The sequence below is a fragment of the Gossypium hirsutum genome, chromosome A05 (assembly GCF_007990345.1).
Source record: "Gossypium hirsutum isolate 1008001.06 chromosome A05, Gossypium_hirsutum_v2.1, whole genome shotgun sequence".
NCBI classification, from domain to species: Eukaryota; Viridiplantae; Streptophyta; class Magnoliopsida; order Malvales; family Malvaceae; genus Gossypium; species Gossypium hirsutum.
This window is the reverse complement of record NC_053428.1, coordinates 111,027,367-111,048,684: the sequence shown is the minus strand read 5'-3', so window position 1 is coordinate 111,048,684 and position 21,318 is coordinate 111,027,367. Positions and strand designations below refer to the sequence as shown.

General features: G+C 34.3%; 2 protein-coding genes, 1 non-coding gene and 1 pseudogene across 14 annotated transcripts in view; all 4 read left to right on the top strand.

Annotated features, from left to right (window-relative positions):
- Nucleotides 1-19,525, top strand: part of LOC107939594 (uncharacterized) — a 46,226-nt gene extending 26,701 nt beyond the window's left edge. For 2 of the 12 annotated variants that reach the window (XM_041114652.1, XM_041114651.1), the window contains 5 exons: nt 10,655-10,744; nt 12,142-12,342; nt 17,888-17,971; nt 18,759-18,892; nt 18,981-19,525. In XM_041114652.1, coding sequence (XP_040970586.1) covers nt 10,691-10,744; nt 12,142-12,342; nt 17,888-17,971; nt 18,759-18,892; nt 18,981-19,197 — 690 coding nt within the window. In that variant the 5' untranslated portion in view covers nt 10,655-10,690 and the 3' untranslated portion in view covers nt 19,198-19,525. Of the gene's footprint in view, nt 1-8,603; nt 9,055-10,529; nt 10,563-10,654; nt 10,745-11,540; nt 12,864-13,767; nt 13,958-14,442; nt 15,444-16,480; nt 16,988-17,226; nt 17,370-17,471; nt 17,666-17,746; nt 17,972-18,758; nt 18,893-18,980 lie in introns of those variants that run through there. The other 10 variants (XR_005927664.1, XM_016872935.2, XR_005927661.1 and 7 more) reach the window with 10 other exon arrangements.
- On the top strand, nt 1,086-1,157 carry TRNAT-GGU (transfer RNA threonine (anticodon GGU)). Its single transcript has one exon. It is a non-coding gene; the product is annotated as a tRNA-Thr (tRNA).
- Nucleotides 1,645-6,521, top strand: LOC107938080 (lariat debranching enzyme-like; annotated as a pseudogene).
- A 197-nt stretch (nt 19,526-19,722) lies between the features above and the next one.
- Nucleotides 19,723-21,254, top strand: LOC121203258 (double-stranded RNA-binding protein 3-like). The gene is made up of 3 exons (XM_041114665.1): nt 19,723-20,015; nt 20,857-20,939; nt 21,024-21,254. The coding sequence occupies exons 1-3, from the start codon at nt 20,000-20,002 to the stop codon at nt 21,159-21,161; spliced, it is 237 nt and encodes a 78-aa protein (XP_040970599.1). The 5' UTR covers nt 19,723-19,999; the 3' UTR covers nt 21,162-21,254.
- The last annotated feature ends 64 nt before the right edge of the window (nt 21,255-21,318 follow it).

Here is a 21,318-nt window from a genome sequence, read left to right as displayed (position 1 = left end):
TTGACTCCAACAATGTTCTTGTTGCTAGGTTTATTGATAAGCATCCAAGTTTGATTCTTTTCAATCATTAGAAGGTCTTTTCAAAGATTGCAGGTTCAAGTATATCAATATTTGGCCTTTGATATGTCAGTAAGTGGTCTGATTCCACTTACTGGATTATGATCAGTGGTTTCTTCATCAAAATGAAATCTTCTTATTGTTGAGAGTTCAAATATGTTACACTTTGTTTGACATGTTCTTCATTTGTTTCCCAATTCCATGTTGCATGTTTATTAAACTTTACAATTTTACTTACAATCATCTTGCTCGTGAGTGGATTGTAAGCTCTATAGCCTTTTGTGATGTAGCTATAGCCTAGGAAAATGTAAATTTCTACCTTTTGATCAAGTTTGTCCCTTTTAACCTCGAGAACATGCACATAACAAATGCTTCTAAAATTTTTTAGATGATAAATTGAAGGTTTAGTGTCATACTATCTCTTATATGGAGTCCTTCCTTCGAAAATGTATATTTTCTTCAAAATAGTTGGGATTGTTTGAGTTCTGTTGGGTATGATTTGCAAATGGATTTTGATTGGAAGTTTTAGGTAGACCCATGGTATCTCTGTATATCAGCTGAATGGGAAGTTTTGTGTGATTATTGATATATCCATTTGGTGAAAATACTCTGATTTTGGTTAAAGATAGAATTATACTCATCTGTGTTACCTAGCCTTACATGAAGGGAAATTGAGTTGTAATCTTTTAAATGAATAGGTTCTAGTCGCAATCCTAAGATTAACATAATTTTAATTTGCTTATTGGTTGATGCTTTTTTACTTGTATGTCAGTGGGTAATTTTATGCATTTTTTTTCTGCTTTATAAATCCTTTGTCTTTGCCTTGCCAATTATGATTGGCCTTGAAACAATTCATTGCATTGATATTTATCAAACCCAATATCAATAAAACCATTTTACCCTCTGCACGTTTAGTAAATTAGAATTCTCATTCCTGAGAGCTACCAGCCGCTATGAGTCTACTGCAAATACTTATATATATAAATAGATCTTATCCGTCTATGATTTGTTCAGTAATTGAATCGAACGCCCTTTTAACTCAGTGGTAGAGTAACGCCATGGTAAGGCGTAAGTCATCGGTTCAAATCCGATAAGGGGCTTTTAACTTTTTTTTTCATAAAATTCCTATGAAATGGTAGTATTCATATTGAAACATAGGGATGTTGTTTTTATTGGTAATAAAAACCCAATTGTATATGTATAATAATTGAATTAGAAATTGTGTAATAGATGTATGCTTCTCTTTACTTCTATTTTCAGTGTGTTTTTGTCATGGTTTTTGGTTTCACTTTTAGAGAATCACTGTTTCATTCCTTATTGGAAGCGATAGATGTTAGTGGTTAGATACCAAAATTGATAATTAAGTACCAAAATGTGAATAAAAATTTAAGTAACAAAAATGTTAAAGAAATATATAAAAAATTTAGAAGGCTAAAATGGTGAATAAAGTCATTAAATACATCGAAAATACTCGCGACATCAAAATCGACCTCCTCCTTTGTTGCGGTGATTTCCAGGTTCTTTCTCTTACACCCTCACTTTCTCCCTTCAATTTGCTGTTTTTATATGAAAATTTGTCACTTTCCAAATACTCATTTTTTTTATGAACTTAATTGTTTTTTTTTCCTTTTGCAACTTAGGCAATCAGGAATGAAAGAGATATGGATAGCCTCAATTTGCCTCCAAAATATAGGGAGATGAAGTCATTGTGGAAATCTTATTCAGGTGAGGAGGTTGCCCCAGTTCCCACCATTTTTATTGGTGGAAATCATGAAGCTTCCAATTATTTATGGGAATTGTACGTTACCCCCTTTTCTTCATATGTTCTAGCTTGGGGATTTTGATTTTTTTATCAAAAGGCCTTGAATTTTACCTTTTGCAATTGAAATGTGTGAACTTTAGGTACTATGGGGGATGGGCAGCACCAAATATATACTTCTTGGGGTTTGCTGGGGTTGTGAAGTTTGGCAATATCCGTATCGGCGGACTTTCTGGAATTTACAATGCACGTAATTATCGTTTAGGTTGGGTTTGAAGTTCTTGTACTTGTCTATTTTGTGTTTATTCTGGAGTTCTTTCAATGGTGATTGTTTATTTATTGCAAGCGAGTGTTGAATATGTTATATTGATTCTTATTTAGGGTGGACAGTCGAAGCTTTGAAACTGAAATGAATTAGCCTTCTTTAGCAGGACACCATGAAAGGCCACCTTATAATGACAATACTATCAGGTCTGTGTATCATGTCCGGGAGTATGATGTTCACAAGCTCATGCACCTAGAGGAACCGATTGATATTTTCCTTTCACACGATTGGCCGCTCGGCATCACTAATTATGGAAACTGGCAACAATTTGTTTGCTACAAAAAACATTTCAAAGATGAGGTAATTATAATCAATGAAATGCATATATGTGAAAGAATGCCTTTCCTAAATGCATGGCATGGTTGGAATTAGGGATGTAGTTGAATCGAAAGGTTGTTTTATATTACAAAGTAGTTACAAGTGGTTTTTGTGCCGCATTAGAAGATGTTAACTATGTGATGTTTTCTTTCTTCTGAAGAACGCAGTATATTTGCCTTTTTTTTATCTTAAAGTGAGTTTTCTTTCAAAGCTTAATATTTATTTTTAAAAAAATCAAAAGTATTCATCTTTTGCTTTGGTATTGTTAATTATGTAGCAAAAGAAGGTTTATCTTTTGAGGACATCGGCCATTCATATCGACCCAAGGTATCTCTCTACAATCTCATGGTTTTGTTTGGAATAACATTGATGCGTGTTGTTTTATTTGATTATTGTTTCCTGTCTACGTGGCTGTTAATGTTTTATTTGGCACATTCCATATAACTTTTGCTTCCTGCATCTGTAAGTGAAATGTGTGTTTATATATTCTTTTTATATATTTGCATTCATCCATAAGTGAAATTTGCATGTATATATATTTCTTGCTATATGTTATAAATTTGTTTCATGCATCTGTAAGTGAAATGTGTTTGTATATATATTCTTTTGATATATTTGCATGCATCCGTAAGTGAAATTTGCATCTATATATATTCTTTTGATATATTCTTTCCATCTGTTTGTGTATATATATTCTTTCTATCTGTATGTGTGTGTGTCACGGGGCAGTTTGGCCCGTGAAATGTGCATAAACTTTTTTTATATAACTCTTTCTATCTTCCATATAAATTTAGCTGCATGCATCTGTGAAATTTGTGCACATAAAAACTGACCTTTGTCTTTAATTTCTCAAAAAAAAAAAGTAATTTAAAGAAGTATTAATTACCATAAATGTTACCGTTGTTACTTGGGGATTTAGAAATTTAAGTTCTCTCTCCTCCGTTCATAGCTTCCCCATTTCTTCACCTATTCATCCACCTCTTTAAATTTATTTTCCTTTATTTATTTCCCCTTTTATTCTCTGTTGTTTTTCCATTCTTTGATCTCTGTTAATCCTCTCTTTCGTTTTCTTTATTCTCTTTCCCTTCCTTTCTTGTCCTTTCGTAACAAACCTTAGACACTGCCGCGCCATCAACACTTTCCGGCGTCTTACCTCCGATTAAAGGTCAGTTTCCTTCCCATTATTCAAAATTTGAATCATCAAATCTATCTCTTCTATCCATAGCACCCCATTTATTCGCTGACTCCCTCTCTCTCTCTGTGTCTGTTTTGAATTTCTTCCTCTAATTTTTTTCTATTTTTGGGTCACCGAATGCCAAAAAAAAAAAAAACACAGAAAGACGCTACACTAGGTTTTCTCTGCCGTTTCTGGTTTTTGTGATTTTTTGAGATTCTCTGCTTCATCGATGACTGATTTCAGGTATGAATCATCACTTGTACTTTGTCTTTGTCTTTGCCATTTCATTTTGTAAAGTCTCTAGTTTTAGTAAAGTTTCTTCTTTCCTTTCCCTTTCATCTCACTTAAGATAATGCTTTAAACTTTTTCACCTGTCTTTCTTTCTAATGTGACAGTCCAGATAGCCTACTGGTGGTCTCGTGGATAAAAAAACTGCTTCCTGGGATATGTAGTACTCTTCATAAATAACTGTTTTTAGTTAGTATCTTTCTTGCCCTGTGTATACATTCATGGATTCCTTTCTATCTCTTTTGTAGGTGCAAAATCTATAATAAATAGAAGTTGAAACCGCTTATGGTATTGGAATTTTTGAAAACATTGTCTGATTTCGTCTCATTCATCTTCATTTTTTTAATGTGACAGATATTTTCTTTCGGTATCTGGTCTCCTGTCTTTCCATCCGTCCATCTCTCTTTTATTGTTAATCCTGCCGTCACCCTTTTCATTCTTGTTTTAGTTTCAGATATATGCTTCTTTTTACTTCTATTTTCAGTGTGTTTTTTTTATGGTTTTGTGTTTTCACCTTTAGAGGATAGAGTCATTTAGAAAAAAACCTAAGGTTTTAAGTTTTTCTCAAACCCTACCACAGTATTGTGTCCAATTCAAAACGATGAATATAGCAGTGGAAGGGTGCATGCATGGAGATCTCGACAAGGTCTACGACACCATTAAATACATTGAAAACACTCGCAACATCAAAATTTACCTCCTCCTTTGTTATGGTGATTTCCAGGTTCTTTCTCTTACACTCTCGCTTTCTCCAATTTGTTGTTTTTATACGAAATTTTGTCACTTTCCAGATACCCAATTTTTATATGAACTTAATTTTTTTTTTTTTTTGCAACTTAGGCAGTCAGGAATGAAAAAGATATGGATAGCCTTAATGTGGCCCCAAAATATAGGGAGATGAAGTCATTCTGGAAATACTATTCGGGTCAGGAGGTTGCCCCAGTTCCCACGATTTTTTATTGGTGGAAATCATGAAGCTTCCAATTATTTATGGGAATTGTAAGTCACCCCATTTTCTTCATATGTTCTAGCTTGGGGATTCTGATTCTTTTATGAAAAGGCCTTGAATTTTACCTTCTGCTATTGAATTGTGTAAACTTTTGGTATTATGGGGGTTGGGCAGCACCTAATATATACTTCTTGGGGTATGCTGTGGTTGTGAAGTTTGGCATTATTCGTATTGGTGGACTTTCGGGAATTTACAATGCGCGTAATTATTGTTTAGGTATGGTGTGAAGTTCTTTTACTTGTCTATTCTATGTTTATTCTGGAGTTCTTTTAATGGTGATTGTATATTTACTGCAAGCGAGTGTCAGATATGTTATATTGATTCTTATTTAGGGTGGAGAGTCGAAGCTTTGAAACTGCAATGAATTAGCTTTTCCTTGAGCAGGACACCATGAAAGGCCAGCTTATAATGACAATACTATCAGGTCTGTGTATCATGTTTGGGAGTACGATGTTCACAAGCTCATGCATCTAGAGGAACTGATTGATATTTTCCTTTCACACAATTGGCCGCTCAGCATCACTGATTATGGGAACTGGTAACAACTTGTTTGCTATAAAAAAACATTTCAAAGATGAGGTAATTATATTCAATTGGTGGAAATGGACATATGTGATAGAATGAAAATCTTCATATCAAGCGTATTCAGTTTTCTTGTTGACCATTCCTGGTTGCTTGTTGGTTGAAACATATTTCCTAGATCCAGCAAGGAACTCTTGGAAGCAAACCTGCTGCACAGCTGCTCGAAAAACTCAGACCATCGTATTGGTTTTCAGCTCACTTGCACTGCAAATTCACCGCTCTTGTTGAACATGAAGAGGGTGGTCGAGTGACAAAATTTCCTGCACTCGATAAATGCCTTCCAGGGCGCAAGTTCTTGCAGGTATCTATCACATGTTCTGACCATTTCATTTAGGTTCTTTCTTTTGGTCTTTGCTGGAAGCTAATAAATGAATTCTGGCTTTCTCTGATCTTTTAGATTGTTGATATTGATCTGATCTAGGACCTTATGAGGTTCAGTACGATGAAGAATGGCTGGCAATAACACGGAAATTCCTTTGACCTTCCGATGTGGAGACTTTGGGTGTGTGTATATATGACATTTTTGTTTTGACCATGACACTCATCTCGCTCGTTCTTTCTTTCTTGGGTGGGGTGGACTAGTATTTTATTTGAAAATGTGCAATTTTCTATTTTTGCAAGTACTATTACTCTACAAGAACTTGTGCGCCGACAACTGCTGTTCTAATATGTAGGAGAACAAAGCTCGACATGCAAGCTTGTCGTCAATGGGTTAAGAGCAGGATGGAAGACAGAGGAGCCAAACCTTGTGAATTTTCTCAAACAGCTCCACCTCACAAACCCTCTGATTCAGTTGCAAACACTACTTTTTTTGGTAAATAATATGGTGATATTTTGATGCTTTTCCTTCTTTGAGGTGCTAATAGTATCTCCATTAATAGTTCTATCTTTTGGATTTAAGAAACCATACATGTTTGCGTATTTATACCATTTATCACTATAATGGTTAGGCATCTCGATATTACTGTCACAGTGGTTATGAAACACTATCCTTCATTTTTTGTCTTCTTTTAGCTCAATTAATTGTTGGTTAGCGAATGCATTCTTTTTTATTTAGATTTGCAACTAGAATAATCATGACGTTTGCAATTTGTTTTTGCTCGATTTCTATTTATACTCTAAATCTAGTGGTATTGGATGAATTTTTCATAGGTTTGAATCATAATTGTGATGTGTAATTTAGAAACTCGAGTTAAAAGTGTGTACATTAATTGTAAAATTACCTAAAATAATAATAATTTTATCATGATTCAAAATTTATAAAAAAAACATAAAATAAAAATTGAAAACCATGATGATAGTAATCTAATTAAGTTTACTAAGCAAGCAAATAATATTTTCATGTGCGGATTCAATCTTTGTTCTATTGGTATAGACATGATGTAGGAGGTCGTAGGTGCGCTAAAACACATTATCTTCTTATTTATAGGTTGAGGAAGGGCTATAGGTAGTTCTAAGCATTGTGTAAAAAAAAATAGATATGATCGGAACCTGTAATGTGATTATTCAGAATAAATATTTTCACGGATAATTTTTTTTTTTGCGTGATTTAGATAGTAAAAACTTTAAATTATTTCCAAATAAAATAATTTATTATTATATTTGAATAAGGAAAGATTTTTTGTATCAACATATTGACATTAAATCTTTTGTGGATCTAGAAATTTCTTAAGAAATATAAGAAAAAAACATAACAAAGCGTATAAAATTTCTTTTATTCAATGCAAAATCACTTTTAAGATTCTCTTAAATATATTATTGAGCAATATTAATACCGAAATTATCAACTTTATGATAAAAATATGAATAAATAAATAAAATTATATAAAATTACGCGTCGGTTTGGATGAATAATTGGGTGCGTGCATTAGGTATCGTACATTTAGTTTACTTTTTGACTATGCTACAATATCTAGTCTTACAATAACCGTTACTTTTATATTAATTGCAGTTAAACCCACCACCAATCTAAACCCACCCTATATAAACAAAGATGTAAAGCTACAATAATACAGTTATAAAGGTATAAAAAAAACTAGCTTTCATTTATATATGATCATATATATAGATCTATATTGTTCATAAAATAATTAAAAACTAAGCAGATTAATTTTATATCGTAAAATAATAGCCATAGACATACCTCCAATGATGAATAGAGAATATTTAATAATCTAAGTCATGACCATGACCAAAATTAAAACCTTCAACACCTAGATTGAAATCCCCGTACCCTCCGGTGTCTCTGACAGCAAAGCCACTGTTTTGGATGGCGAAACTGTTGCCCATACCATCAGGATTAGCCACCGTCATGGCAGTCGACATGAGAAAAACATCTTCCATCAATGCACTAGGTCTATTAGCCACATTATTCCTTAACTCCTCCAAGGCTTTAGCATAAGCTTCAAGTTCCTCAATTCCCATATTATTATCAATAGGGTCATCCCACCAAAACAGTCCCTTCATTTTTCTCTCTTCGTTTTCCTTTTGGATCTCTTTGCTGCGCTTTTTTTCTTCCTCAAGTTTCTCCAATGTCTCTTGGATGTCCTTGTTGAACTCTTCGAGACATGGAGCAATGTCGTCACCAGACATCAAACCTTCAACTTAATTTTTGTCTCACGCTACAGTATCTATTTTCACCATCACCGTTGTTTTTGCACTAAGCACATATAAATACACAGCCCATCCAAACTCACTATTAATGTATAATCTTGAAATTTAACTCTTTCTTACACATTGCACTAGTTAATGAAGAGAAATAATTACACAATCCCAATTGGTAATTAAAATCAATGCTTAATTAAGCCTTGATTTAATTAAATCAATGCTATATTAAGGCTCGATTTAATTATCTAATTATCATATTTATTCAAAAGATGCATTGATAAAGCTTGTAAAGATTGTTTATGATTGTCGTGTAATAGGAAATAATTAGAGTTTCTTTGTGTATGCTTTGAAACCATAAATTATAGAAGAAAAATCTTGATATTCATAATCAAATTGACATTTTTTAGTTTAGAAATATATTTAGACATTGAGAATATTAAAGTGTATTAAATGAAATTTTCTAAGGTAAACAACTCAATTATCACTTTATTAAATGAGTGTATTAAATAGTAATAGTTACTGTTCGCAGGAGCAGATCCCCTCTGCCCGTTTTCATCAGTCTTTTCAAATTCCCTTCCTTCCCATTTCTTCACCATCTCTTTCTCTTCAAAATTTTCCTCTCTCATCCGTTTTCATCTCTTCCTTCTTAATCGTTCCTGTTATTTATCTATTTTATTATTGTGATATTGAAATCACTTGCTTCATCCATAGATTTTGGGTTTTTAGCCCTAGGAAATATTGTTTCGGTTCGTCTTTTCAATTCTATGGATGTCGGTGTGGTTGTTCTTGTTGGATGCTTTGGGAAAGAAAGAAATTCTGGTTCTGTAAGATTTCACCAGCCATGGCCTCTCTTTTACAGTCAACTACTTTATTATTCATATTCTTTATTACATTGATTCATAGACAAGCTATTCCCTTCATCGTATTGCATGGTAATGTTCTTATCCCAATATCTTTTCTTTTCAATTTTAATGTTCTTATGCACTCTCCCATGGCTTAAATTCTGTTAATTGTACTGGTTAAACAGGATTAGATACCAGTTTAAGCTGATACCCATATTTCTTTTATTGGATATCCTATAATATTGACTGTCAAAGCAGTAGTAATTGTATTTTGGTTTTCTAATAATGTGGTTTGTTCGCAAGGTCGATTATTGTACAATGCATCACGGATTCCCCAAGCTTAAACATACCGATTCCTTTTCATCCATGATTGTTGAAATTCTCCAAGGACTAAATTGTGAAATTATCCAACTTTATGCTAGCTTAAACATACCTATTCCTTTTCATCCATTCAACAAATCAACACATTCACACTCATACACATATTAACCATTTCCATCTCAATATAATACTCAAAGTTAGCTACATATAACTATCTCAAAATACTCAACCATAACAAACAAATACTCAACATGATTCTTTGCCTGGCAAGGTTGACCATTTACCTTTCTATTCCACCTGAATCTAAATAATTTTGAGTCATGTCTAATGCCCTGTGAATACTATCATATTTTAGGAAATAGACCAACCTATTGATTTAGCAAGCAAGAAAACCTTTCAACACAAAGAATCTGTTTTCTTGTACCGCTACATCTTATGTTGTATTTGCTTGCTTGATATAGCCACTTTGGTGTACCATGCAATGTTCATTTCTTATATATGAAAACTTTTACCGCAAAGGGATAGAAGGAGCTATTTTTCGTTTAAACATTGAAGTTTGCAATATGATTGACATCATGTTTATCTTAGTGGCCTGAGGCTTCAGTCAGAGAACTAGATCTAAGGCCACAGTCTTTGCCTGGCTGCTAATGTTCTGGATCTAACCTATTATCATTTGTTGTCACATGAACTAGTAGTGCATTACATTTCACTTATCATCCGCTTCTATTTATTCTTGAACCGTGTCAAAACCTTTTTGGCTTAATTAAAATTAATTTGAATGGATAAGGTTCCATCTTAAACTATGTCTATATCAAGCCTATGAAGTGTAATGTTTCACATTTATTGCAAATTGTTTTGGATGACTAATGTGTCTGCTTGTCATTATCTTGAGACTTACATGGATTATGCAAGACAATTTGCAGTTAAATAGGTGACTATCAAAGATAATCTGTTGTCCTTTCTGTTAACGCTAGCTGATATCTGATATTTGATCAAAATTAAGTGAAACGTGATAACAAAATATCAAACGTTTTAATTAGAGAAGCATGAAAATCTTCAGCTATGATTATAGTTTTTGTTTGCAAAACTATAATCTGAGGTTGAAAGTTTTAGCTTCTTAACCTCTTAGTTTGATTTCTAATTGTGAATGTTAATTTATGTTATTGTTTTCTGTATGAATCATGCATTCACCTTGTCAGTTGCATGCGAGAATGACCTAGTTTTATTTATCTGTTTGGCAGCAGGTTCACACGAATATATTCTTGCTGTTTCTTTAGGTTACTATGTTAATTCTTTTCTGGTAGGTTTAACTTTATTTGGCATTCATTTGCACTAACATTATGTTTGTTTGCCTATTTTTTGTTTGTAGGTCTTAGCTTTTAGGGACATAGCTCCCCAGGCTCCTATGCACATTTTAATTATTCCAAAATCAAAGGATGGCCTAACTGGTTTGTCTAAGGTACAATTTTTTTTGTCCTCATGACTAACTGAGCAGTAAACATTTATGCCCTCTATCATAGAGGAAACTTCAATTATGGCTGGGTATTAATTTGGAAAAAAGTATGGAGTACTGTTAAAAGAAAGAGAAGGAAAGTAGGAGTGAAATTAAATGGAAATTGAATTGAGAAATTCTGGTGGTAAAGACTAAGAGAGTCTTAGTGGTTATAAGAAGGTGGGGAACTGAAAGAACATCAATGCTGAGGAAAACCTTAAAACTTGATATGCAAGTATTGATAGGTATAGGCCATAAATCCATGAGATAAATTGAGCTTCTAAATATATCCGTACGGTGAAAAACCCTAATAAAAGCTTAAAGCAATATCCATTATTCATCCTTGTTGGAAGAAATTGTCTTTAGAGTTAAATTGCATATATCCCTCCTTCCTTGAGTCAAAATAGATGACCTTCCCAATGAACAGGAAGTATGTCACCGAGTCTAGAATAAAAAAGCTCATCACCAAGTTATTTCAATCCATCAACTTATTGCAATCACTAAAACATTTGTAAGGTGTGTAATGAAACAAACATAAGGCTCAAAGATGTCCGATGAAATAATTTAGTGTTAGAATTTGCAATTTGTGTATCCAAGGCTTGTTCATTTGTTTTCTATGTCATAATCATGTTTAAGGTGTCATGTATTTATTATAAGTTTTGACATTTTAAAATGATTGGTGTTATATTGATTTTGATATGTTTTTGTGCTTGCATAATATTGTATTTTAGCTATTTTTCTTGTGTCGTGTACAATATTACAGGTCTGTTTAGTAACAATATTTTCTCTAAAGGTTTCTCTTTTTAGGACGTCGGCCATTCATATTAACCCAAGGTATCTCTCTCTACAATCTCAAGTGAATTTTCTACAATCTCTCTCTACAATTTCTACTGTCGGCAAGTGTTATCCCAGCTGTAAGTGTCCTAAATTTCTTTTGCCGGACAACTGATTTAGGCAACCCAAATAAGATCGCTTGAAATGTCAAGCTGATAATCACCTGCATCTATGACCTCCATGCTCTGCTCTTTTGCAACAGTAATTTAGCAATATTTTTGTATGTCTCTTGAAATTATCTTCAATCTTAGTTTCACGTCTGAGTCACCCATTCATTTCTTTCTGTGGCATGTTTTCACTGCTTTATTCGATACGTAGGTTTCTCTACCAATGCATCATGTGCAAATTTGAAAGGACATGCTAATGTGTTTTTACCAGGGAACTATATCTAATTCCTTGTGCTATTGCAGATGGATATACCTTCCAATTTGGCTTTATCTTTCCTTTTCTTTCTGCTACTATCTCGTGCTTTGAGTAGTCTTTACATGCATGTCACCTTTTAGCCTGCTTTTGGTTGTGAAAACTTGTAGGTTCCTCAGCGGTCGGACACTTCAAGGGGTGTCTATGTATTTTCTGATATGAATCCATATGTTCGTCATCAAAATCCTTTAAAAGAAGGTCAAGAGCTATTGAGGAAAGGACTTTTGAGTGAAGCAGTGCTTGCCCTAGAGGCTGAAGTTATGAAAAATCCTGAGAATGCTGAAGGTTGGAGATTGATAGGAATAACCCATGCTGAAAATGATGATGACCAGCAGGTAATCCACTTTGCTCTAGTTTGTCAGAGTTGGATAGTTGATGTGTATTCTTACACCAAAAAACATTGTTTTTGTGTTCTTTAATACTACAAGAATTTATATTTTATATATAGTCTATAACATGGTTGTATTTGAATCTGTTGCATCACCTTTTTTCTGTCAACCATAGTAGTCCTAGATTTTGCTCCTGGCCCAGAATGCATGGTGTTTGCTCCTTCCTACAGGAAATATGTTGATGAAATGAGGATAACTGTTGCACGCCGCCTAAATTTTAACATCTCTGTTGGAACTGTGGGTTCTGTAAACCATAGAACTGCTGTAGATTCTATTTCAGATGAAGAAATGTTTGAGTCTGTTTATGAAAATCTCTTGGAAGTTATTGTTTCAAACCAAGCTGAGGGTTTTCTTACTGAATTTTCAAATGAAGAATGTGATCTGATGCTGAATGTTGGAGATTGCTAGGAATAACCCATGCTGAAAATGATGATGACCAGCAGGTAATCCACTTTGCTCTAGTTTGTCAGAGTTGGATAGTTGATGTGTATTCTTACACCAAAAGGCATTGTTTTTGTGTTCTTTAATACTACAAGAATTTCTATTAAGAGATGTGACTGCTTGTCTAGTTCAGCTCTGTTCAGCATCTTTGGTTATGATTCTTTGCTGGCAACGTTGACCATTTACCTTTCTATTCCACCTAAATCTAAATCATTTTTAATCTTGTCTAATGCCCTGTGAATAGCATCTTATTTTAGGAAACAGAACAACTTATTGATCAAGCAAGCAAGAAAACCTTTTGAACACAAAGGATCTATTTTCTGGCTTGATATAGCCATGTTGGTGTACCATGCAATGTTCATTTCTTATATATGAAAACTTCTAGTGGAAAGGGATAGAAGGAGCTATTTTTCGTTTAAACATTGAAGTTTGCAATATGATTGGTATTATGTTTATCTTAGTGGCCTGAGGCTTCAGTCAGAGTACCAGATCTAAGGCCGCAGTCTTTGCCTGGCTGTTAATGTTCTGGATCTATCCTATTATCGTTTGTTGTCACATGAACTAGTAGTGCATTACATTTCACTTATCATCACTTCTATTTATTCTTGAACCATGTCAAAACCTTTTTGGCTTAATTAAAATTAATTTGAATGGATAAGGTCCCATCTTAAACTATGTTTAAATCAAGCCTATGAAGTGTAATGTTTCACATTTATTGCAAATTGTTTTGGATGATTAATGTGTCTGCTTGTCATTATCTTGAGACTTACATGGATTATGCAAGACCTTTTAATACTTCTGTTATTCTTGATTAATGTATCTGCAGTTTTATGTGGTCTTTATTGGGGTCCAAATATTTGACTTTGTAGAAAAAATGTAATTCACTAATTAGATATCTCTGTACAGGCTATTGCCGCAATGATGCGCGCTCAGGAGGCCGATCCTACCAATCTGGAAGTACTTATGAAATTAAAAATTTCAGAACATTAGCTTTGTGGTTTCGAGGATAGTGCTGCCACTTTTATTCCCTTCTTCGCTGCGCGGCTGCTGCTGCTACTGTTTCTGTTCGCCTTCAGCATTCGGCTTGGTTTCTCGAGTAAGCATTTTCTTTTTATTCGTCTTTACTATTGTCCCTATCCACTCGTTGATTTTGTTAGACTTTTTTTTTCTAGGGTTTCTGTGACTTAAAATGAAATAGCTCTCTCGTATTTTTCATTAATTTACTTTTCTGTTACTCTAAGATTATTAGGATTTTCTGCTTTCTGGGTTGAGTACAAAATGCCTTGTGTTGCATTTCATAATTCAAATGAAAGAAGGATTCTGACTTGTGCTCATCTTTGCATATTTGATCCTCTGTTTTCCTTTTGCTTTAGTGTTACTTTTGAATCTAGGGTTTTTACATCTAAAAACGAAAACAGGATGTAGTTTAAAACACAAAAACTTAGTTTTGAAATGGTGCTTTAGGGTTGGGAATAGGGTTAGACTTTCTTATTCATCTGCCGTCTTCAAGATTCGCCAACATGACCTCTCCTCTTGGCTTTTTTTTTTTCAATAATAATATTTTTATTCCCTTCGTTGCAGCTGCCTAGGCTTTGTTTTATGATTGGATCAATGGATTCTGGAAATTGTGCCAGCAAAAATTCTCCCAAGTTAATTAAAAACTGCACAGGCGAAACTAATAGGGTAATTATTGATCCTTCGGCAACTACTAGACAAGGTAATAAGGAATCTTCTCTAGGGCCTATCACCTCTGATGCGAACAGAGGAATTGGAGAGTTCCCCTATAAATTTAATTCTCCACCCACCGAAGTGAAGAAAGCACAAAATCATCCTCACTTTGATCCTGATACGACCATAAACCAAGAGTCAATGGTTTCTGTCAACCATAGTAGTCCTAGATTTTGCTCCTGGCCCAGAATGCATGGTGTTTGCTCCTTCCTACAGGAAATATGTTGATGAAATGAGGATAACTGTTGCACGCCGCCTAAATTTTAACATCTCTGTTGGAACTGTGGGTTCTGTAAACCATAGAACTGCTGTAGATTCTATTTCAGATGAAGAAATGTTTGAGTCTGTTTATGAAAATCTCTTGGAAGTTATTGTTTCAAACCAAGCTGAGGGTTTTCTTACTGAATTTTCAAATATAGAATGTGATCTGATGGTAGTAAGACACCCCTTGAGCTCCTTGCCTAAATGGGGTTTCTGATACTTGCCCTGGTGCTCCTATTAAACTCACTGGGAGATCAAGGGTCATTGATTTGGGGTTCTGCAGAAAGCTTGAATTCTAAAACTACACTTAATGACATGGCAGGGGATCTAATTTGCTCTATTTGTTTCAACCCTAACAGCATGCCTCTAGTTAAAGCTTTTTCTTTTTGCAGATGTCTGTCTGACTTCCGAGATAACAGAGTAACATTGTATAGTTATTTTCACTTGCAACTATTTTTTCTTCTTTTTGACAAGGGATAATGTTGCACAACGCATTGTAGCATGCATATCATTGTTCCAGCTATCATGTATCTGATTCTCTTTGACAGATAATCTTTTATGGTAATCAAGCTTGAAGAAACCTTTTTACTTTATATGTGTCCCTACCCATTTTTCTGTTTTTTTTTGACGTCTAGTAGTTTCCTTTTCTTTTTTCCTCCATTATTTTGTAATGCCCGAATTGAGATGGTTCTGCAGTCAACACTTATGTACGCCTTACACGTTCAAAGGATAATTTTACATTGAACTATTTCACTGCAAAATATGTGATTCAGTATTCCTTTTCTTGTGTCTAAAGATACAAGAAGATATTAAGATATATCTTAAACCCTAGAATGCAGGGGTTTATATATAGAGAGAGATTAATCATAGCATGTATGTTATTGTGAAAACTGAGACTTGTGGTGTGGTTTTTTTTTTTTTTTTGGTTTGCTCAGTAATAAATGGTTGATACTTTCTTGATTTTTAGGTTCTATGCATTTGGAAAATATCGAAGTGATTGAAAATGTATAGGTATAATCTTAATGTCATATGGTTACTACTTGCATCATAAAACATGTCTACTGCGATGTGGATGACTCTTGGCTAGCGCACAAAGATTTGTGATCAAAGCGTGCATAACAAGAAGTTCTGGGTTTATTTTCATTCTTATTCTGCTCCAGGGATATCCCTGTTATATCCCGTTTCGGGATAAGCTATTCCAGGAATATTACCATCATATCCTATCCCGGTTCGTTATTTTTAGTGCCCGGTTCAGCTGTTTTGTTATCCGGTTCAGTTTTTTTATGTGTTTGGACCGGGTTACCTGCCGTAGTTATTCCAGCCGGGGATATCCCATTCCAGGGATATCCTGGTTCGGGGTTATCCTCGTGAAGGATATCCCGGTTTGGTATATCCCATTCCGGGGATATCCGGGTTTGGGGTATAGGAGTTTGAGGCTTGGGGCCTAGGTTTAGGTTTGGGCTGGTATTTTTGGGCTTTTGTTTCAGTGTTTTAGGCTCTGGATCTCTGGTCAACATATGTGCCCATCTCTGGTCAACAATGTTTAAATTTTATAGTTCAGATTGTGAGATGGGCACATATGTTCTGAATTTTCAATGCACTTATGTGCTGTATGTATTGGGGCTAGCAGAATTCAAAATTTCTTCAATTTGTATCCAAGATGAGTCGTGGTGAACTTATCATTGATGATAATCAGGTCAAACCAGCATCAGAGAACTGGGCAACAGAATATCAGCAACAGTACACTGTAGGTGCTTCTTGGGCTGATGAATTTGCTCATGATGAGGCTAGTAGAGATCTTGTGGAAGCTAAAGAAGCTTATAGATTAATATGTCCTGATAATCAGTCATAAATTCCTTTTAGCAGTTTCCTCCTTTTTTTCTTCTGCCTTGCCTACGTAGACTAAAATGGAACTAACATCATTGACCTTAGGTAGTAATCTCATTCACCAACCGTAGGTGGTTGAAACTAGTTTTGGTAATTTGAGAATGTCCCAAATGATAATGATGGTTTGGTTAGTGATACTATCTATATATCATCTATAATTTAGCAAATAAAGTGTGAATGACTAATGATTCTGTATTATTACATCTTCAGTTGAACTTTTAAATCAACTAAACCTGTAAATCTTATATGAGATTTATCTATATTTGTTATTTATAAAATATGCTACTCACCGTTTTGGTGGTTCTTAGTATTTCTATGGGCCAAACCAATGGGCCATGGAGTTTGCTACTAAATTGAGCAGTGAGACATTATTGATTATAATAAGTTAGAAGATAAACTGTCACCGATGATTCTTGTAATTGTATATCTCTGTTTGGTATTAAACCAGCTAAAAACATTGTAATTTGTATAAATGTTTTTATTATACAGAATCTGCTACTCTGGTTGGTGGTTCTTTGATTTTCTTCAACCTGATCAATGGGCTGAGGAGTTTGCTACTGTATGAGAACAACTAGGGTCTTTTGATTTGTTTATTCAGGATACAAAGTGCAACTAATGATTCTGAGTGTCATGTATTATTTCGAGACTCTTAAACCGTGCGAAGCTCTTATTCTTATTTGAAATATTCTAATTTTCTTCATTTCATTAAGTGTTCTTGACTTGATGGTTAATAGGTTTTCTGTGGACCTGACCATTGGGCCAATGAATTTGGAGCTGAAAGATTGCAACAAGAGTCTGTCGATGATCAATGTGTCAATGAATTCTCAAAGTTGCATGTTGATGACTGGGCCGAAGAATTTGGTCATCAAGTTGGTGAGGGGGCTTTGGGAGATAGTTCGTCTGATAGCTGGGCAAATTCATATGATGAGTAAGTCTGGTAGCCTTGAAGAAGTTCACTTTATAACCTCTCTTAATTCTACATGAATGTTTTGGTTGTGAAAACTTGTAGGTTCCTCAGCGGTTGGACGCTTCAAGGGGTGTCTATGTATTTTCTGATATGAATCCATATGTTGGTCATCAAAATCCTTTAAAAGAAGGTCAAGAGCTATTGAGGAAAGGACTTTTGAGTGAAGCAGTGCTTGACCTTGAGGCTGAAGTTATGAAAAATCCTGAGAATGCTGAAGGTTGGAGATTGCTAGGAATAACCCATGCCGAAAATGATGATGACCAGCAGGTAATCCACTTTGCTCTAGTTTGTCAGAGTTTGATAGTTCATGTGTATTCTTACACCAAAAGACATTGTTTTTGTGTTCTTTAATACTACAAGAATTTATATTTTATATATAGTCTATAACATGGTTGTATTTGAATCTGTTGCATCACCTTTTGGGCTTAGTAGAAAACTGGCAGGTTATGCTTGAAATGCCATTTATATGACTATGAATTGGTCTATCTCACAAGTCTCATCATTTAGCGCTTGTTGATTTTCTTGTATACATGCGCTCTGGATCCTAGCTTGCTTGTTGTAACAAGGAATTTTGTTGGGCTCAACAGCTATATTCTACCTTTAGTTTTCATGCATTTGTATCATCTTTTTTATTCTTATGGTATTTGGTTAACTTATTCCAGCGACTGCAGATGAATATCTTCTCAGTCTAGATGAGATTTGGCTATGGCAGGAAACCTTTAGTTTAGGGGGTTTTTTGGGTTCTTATCTACTTTATTGTGAAATTTAATTGTCTTATGTTGTCCATGCTTAGTTGATGAAGTGCTATATACAAATTTGTATGTTACATTGAGCCATACAGCAATAAGAGATAGAGAATGCCGGATTTTTTTTAAATGCCGAAAAGGCAGCTTTTTGACACTCGAAGAGACATTCTTGATTGGTGAAGAATGCTTCCAAAATTTAAAATTTTCTGAGCTAATTGATTTTAGTATATGTAATACTTCCAATAACTGTTCTGACTCATGGCTTATTATTAATATATAAATGTTTTCTGATGGGTTGATGCCTGCAGTTTGAGTGGGCCTTGCAGCATCCTCAAGAATCAGCGGCTGTGAGGCAAGCAGCTGCAACATTTAAATCCTTCTCTGGTGTCACCAATAAGATAAAACTTGCATATACGATGCTCGCCCTCCCTGCCTTGCAGAGGTATATACTTGCCTTTTATCCCTGATAAATCCTGTTTTGTTTAGGTCAATAGTTGGTTAACCAATGTGTTATATTGTTGTTTGATCAGCTTGAACATCACGGTAAACTACTTCTCAACCAAATACACAAATCATTCTGCTAGTTGCCCACGCTTGCCGGAGAAGATGAAAGTTAAAGTTTCACCAATGGATGAGCTCCCCTGCTATACTGAACCAAACGAGTTTGAAAATAAACAATGCCCCTGTATTTTGTATGCGTCTTTATTTATAGTTTCAGATATATACTTCGTTTTACTAATATTTTAAGTTAGTTTTTGTCAGGGTTTTTGGTTTTCAGATTAAAAGATCATTGTTTTGTTATGATTAAATTATGGATTTGTGTGGTTTTTTTTTTTTTTTTGTTTGATACCTATAGTTCGGCTCTTGGATTGTGCTAATGTTAGCTTAGGTTTGGGTTTCGGCTTGGGCTTGGGTCGTTTGTCTTTGTTTTTGTGTGTTATATATCACACATAGGGGTGCGTCTTGGTTTGTACTCATATTGGGCTTAGGTTTGTGCTTATGTTTTGGTTTCGTTTTAGGCTTATATAATGCTTAGATTTGGGCTTATATTATGCTTAGATTTGGTTTCTTTTTGGATTGGTTTAGTGTTATTGGCCTTTTTTTTTGTAATTTTTGCTTAGCAGAATATTTATGAGGTTAAGGTTTTGGGCTTGTCGCTTGCGAGTCTTTGGGCTTTCACATGTATTTTATACTATTTTTAAAAATTTATATTAAGATTTTGTAAATAAGAGAACCTAAATTAAAAAAAAAAGAGGTGTCTAAAAAAATGACAGATACACGAACAAATAATATATGAAAAGAAAACTTTGTAGTTTTAATTATTGTTTCTTTTGTTTTTTTAAATAATTATTGATACATCTATGGGTCAGCAAATTCTGTTGATTCTGCATTTTACCGGAAGCCAAACAGTAGACTTAAATGCTATTTATTTCGAAAATTTTCTCTCCCGTACACATTTTTAGTTGTCCTGCTGTAGTTAATAATGTTTCTTATTCTGCTCCGGCTTTATCCCTGACATATTCCGACTCGGAATAAGCTGAAGTTAAGAATGGAGTGCTGGACTGGTATGTTTTTTCAGTCAATTCTCTCTTATTTTTGCATTTCTGCTATTTAATGGTTATTGAAGCTTTAATGCTCATGATTATTCCTCAAGAAATCTTTAATAAGTTTTGTGTTATTTTAATATATGACCGAACTAAATGCTTGTTGATTCGTTGAGCATGCATGGCTTTTTAAGTTTGGATATTGTTTGCTCTTGGCTCTAAACGGTATCTGCTCCTTAGTTGTCTTTATATTTGCATTGGAATGTTGAGAATTACCATAAATCCTGTCCAAGAGTGCTAATTATGATACTACTTCAAACTGAGCTCTTCTCTATATTTCTTTTTATCAGTTGAGAAACAAGTATCTCCTTTTATGTTAGGGTAAAAAAGGGAAAATTTTGTAACTACAAGTAGTTTGGAACTTTTAACATATTGAACTTTTTCAAAGAGGATTCTTTTGAAGTATTGTTTTACCGTTTATGGTGTTTGAAGCAGTGGCAAACGACCAACTGAAAATTGGATAGAAAATTGAAATAATTATCAAGTTCGGTGGCTAAGAAAGTGTCACTTTTTGTAGGGTTATTGCTGCACCAACATAGTATTTTGCATGCAGTCTCAGGAATGCTTATCTATTTATTGTTTCTATATACAACCCTTGTTCTGGCCTTGCTTTATTGGTTGCCAAGGAAGAAAAAGTTGGAATCCTAGTGCTGCACTTGCACTAAAGAAGTTTTCAATCATATTTTCTATCCAACATCCATTCTTTGGTCACAAAATGATTAAAATATATAATTTTTTTTTCAATCTAATGTTCTTCATTGATATTAGTATGTTCCACTTTTTCTTTCTTCCATTGTTGTAGACCCTTTTTCTATGGCACCACAAAAAGCAGTGGAAACTATTTGGAAAAACTTGAGAGATCAATATGAGATGTGGCAGCCCAAGGTTTGAACACCATCTCAGACCACGTCTCATTACAGGCTATTCCATCAAGTTTAGAATCTAATTCTTTCTATTAAACATGGCCAGGCTCGCAGTAAGGTTGAAGTTGATCCTATAGTGGATGAAGTGAAGAAACATTGTAATACATGTTGCAGATATGCCAAGTCAGAGAGTTTTATTTCATTGCAATGGACATGGTGTTCCAAAGCCAACTGCAAATGGTGAAATCTGGCTGTTTAATAAGGTGTTCACTTGTTTAACTGCTAGGAATCAATTCTTGTTGCTTTTCTTTTGCTCTATTTTAGTCTCTGTTCCTTTCCATTTTTTTTCCTGACATTTCTTTTTTTACTTTGGTGTAAGCGCATGCCAAAATAACATACTT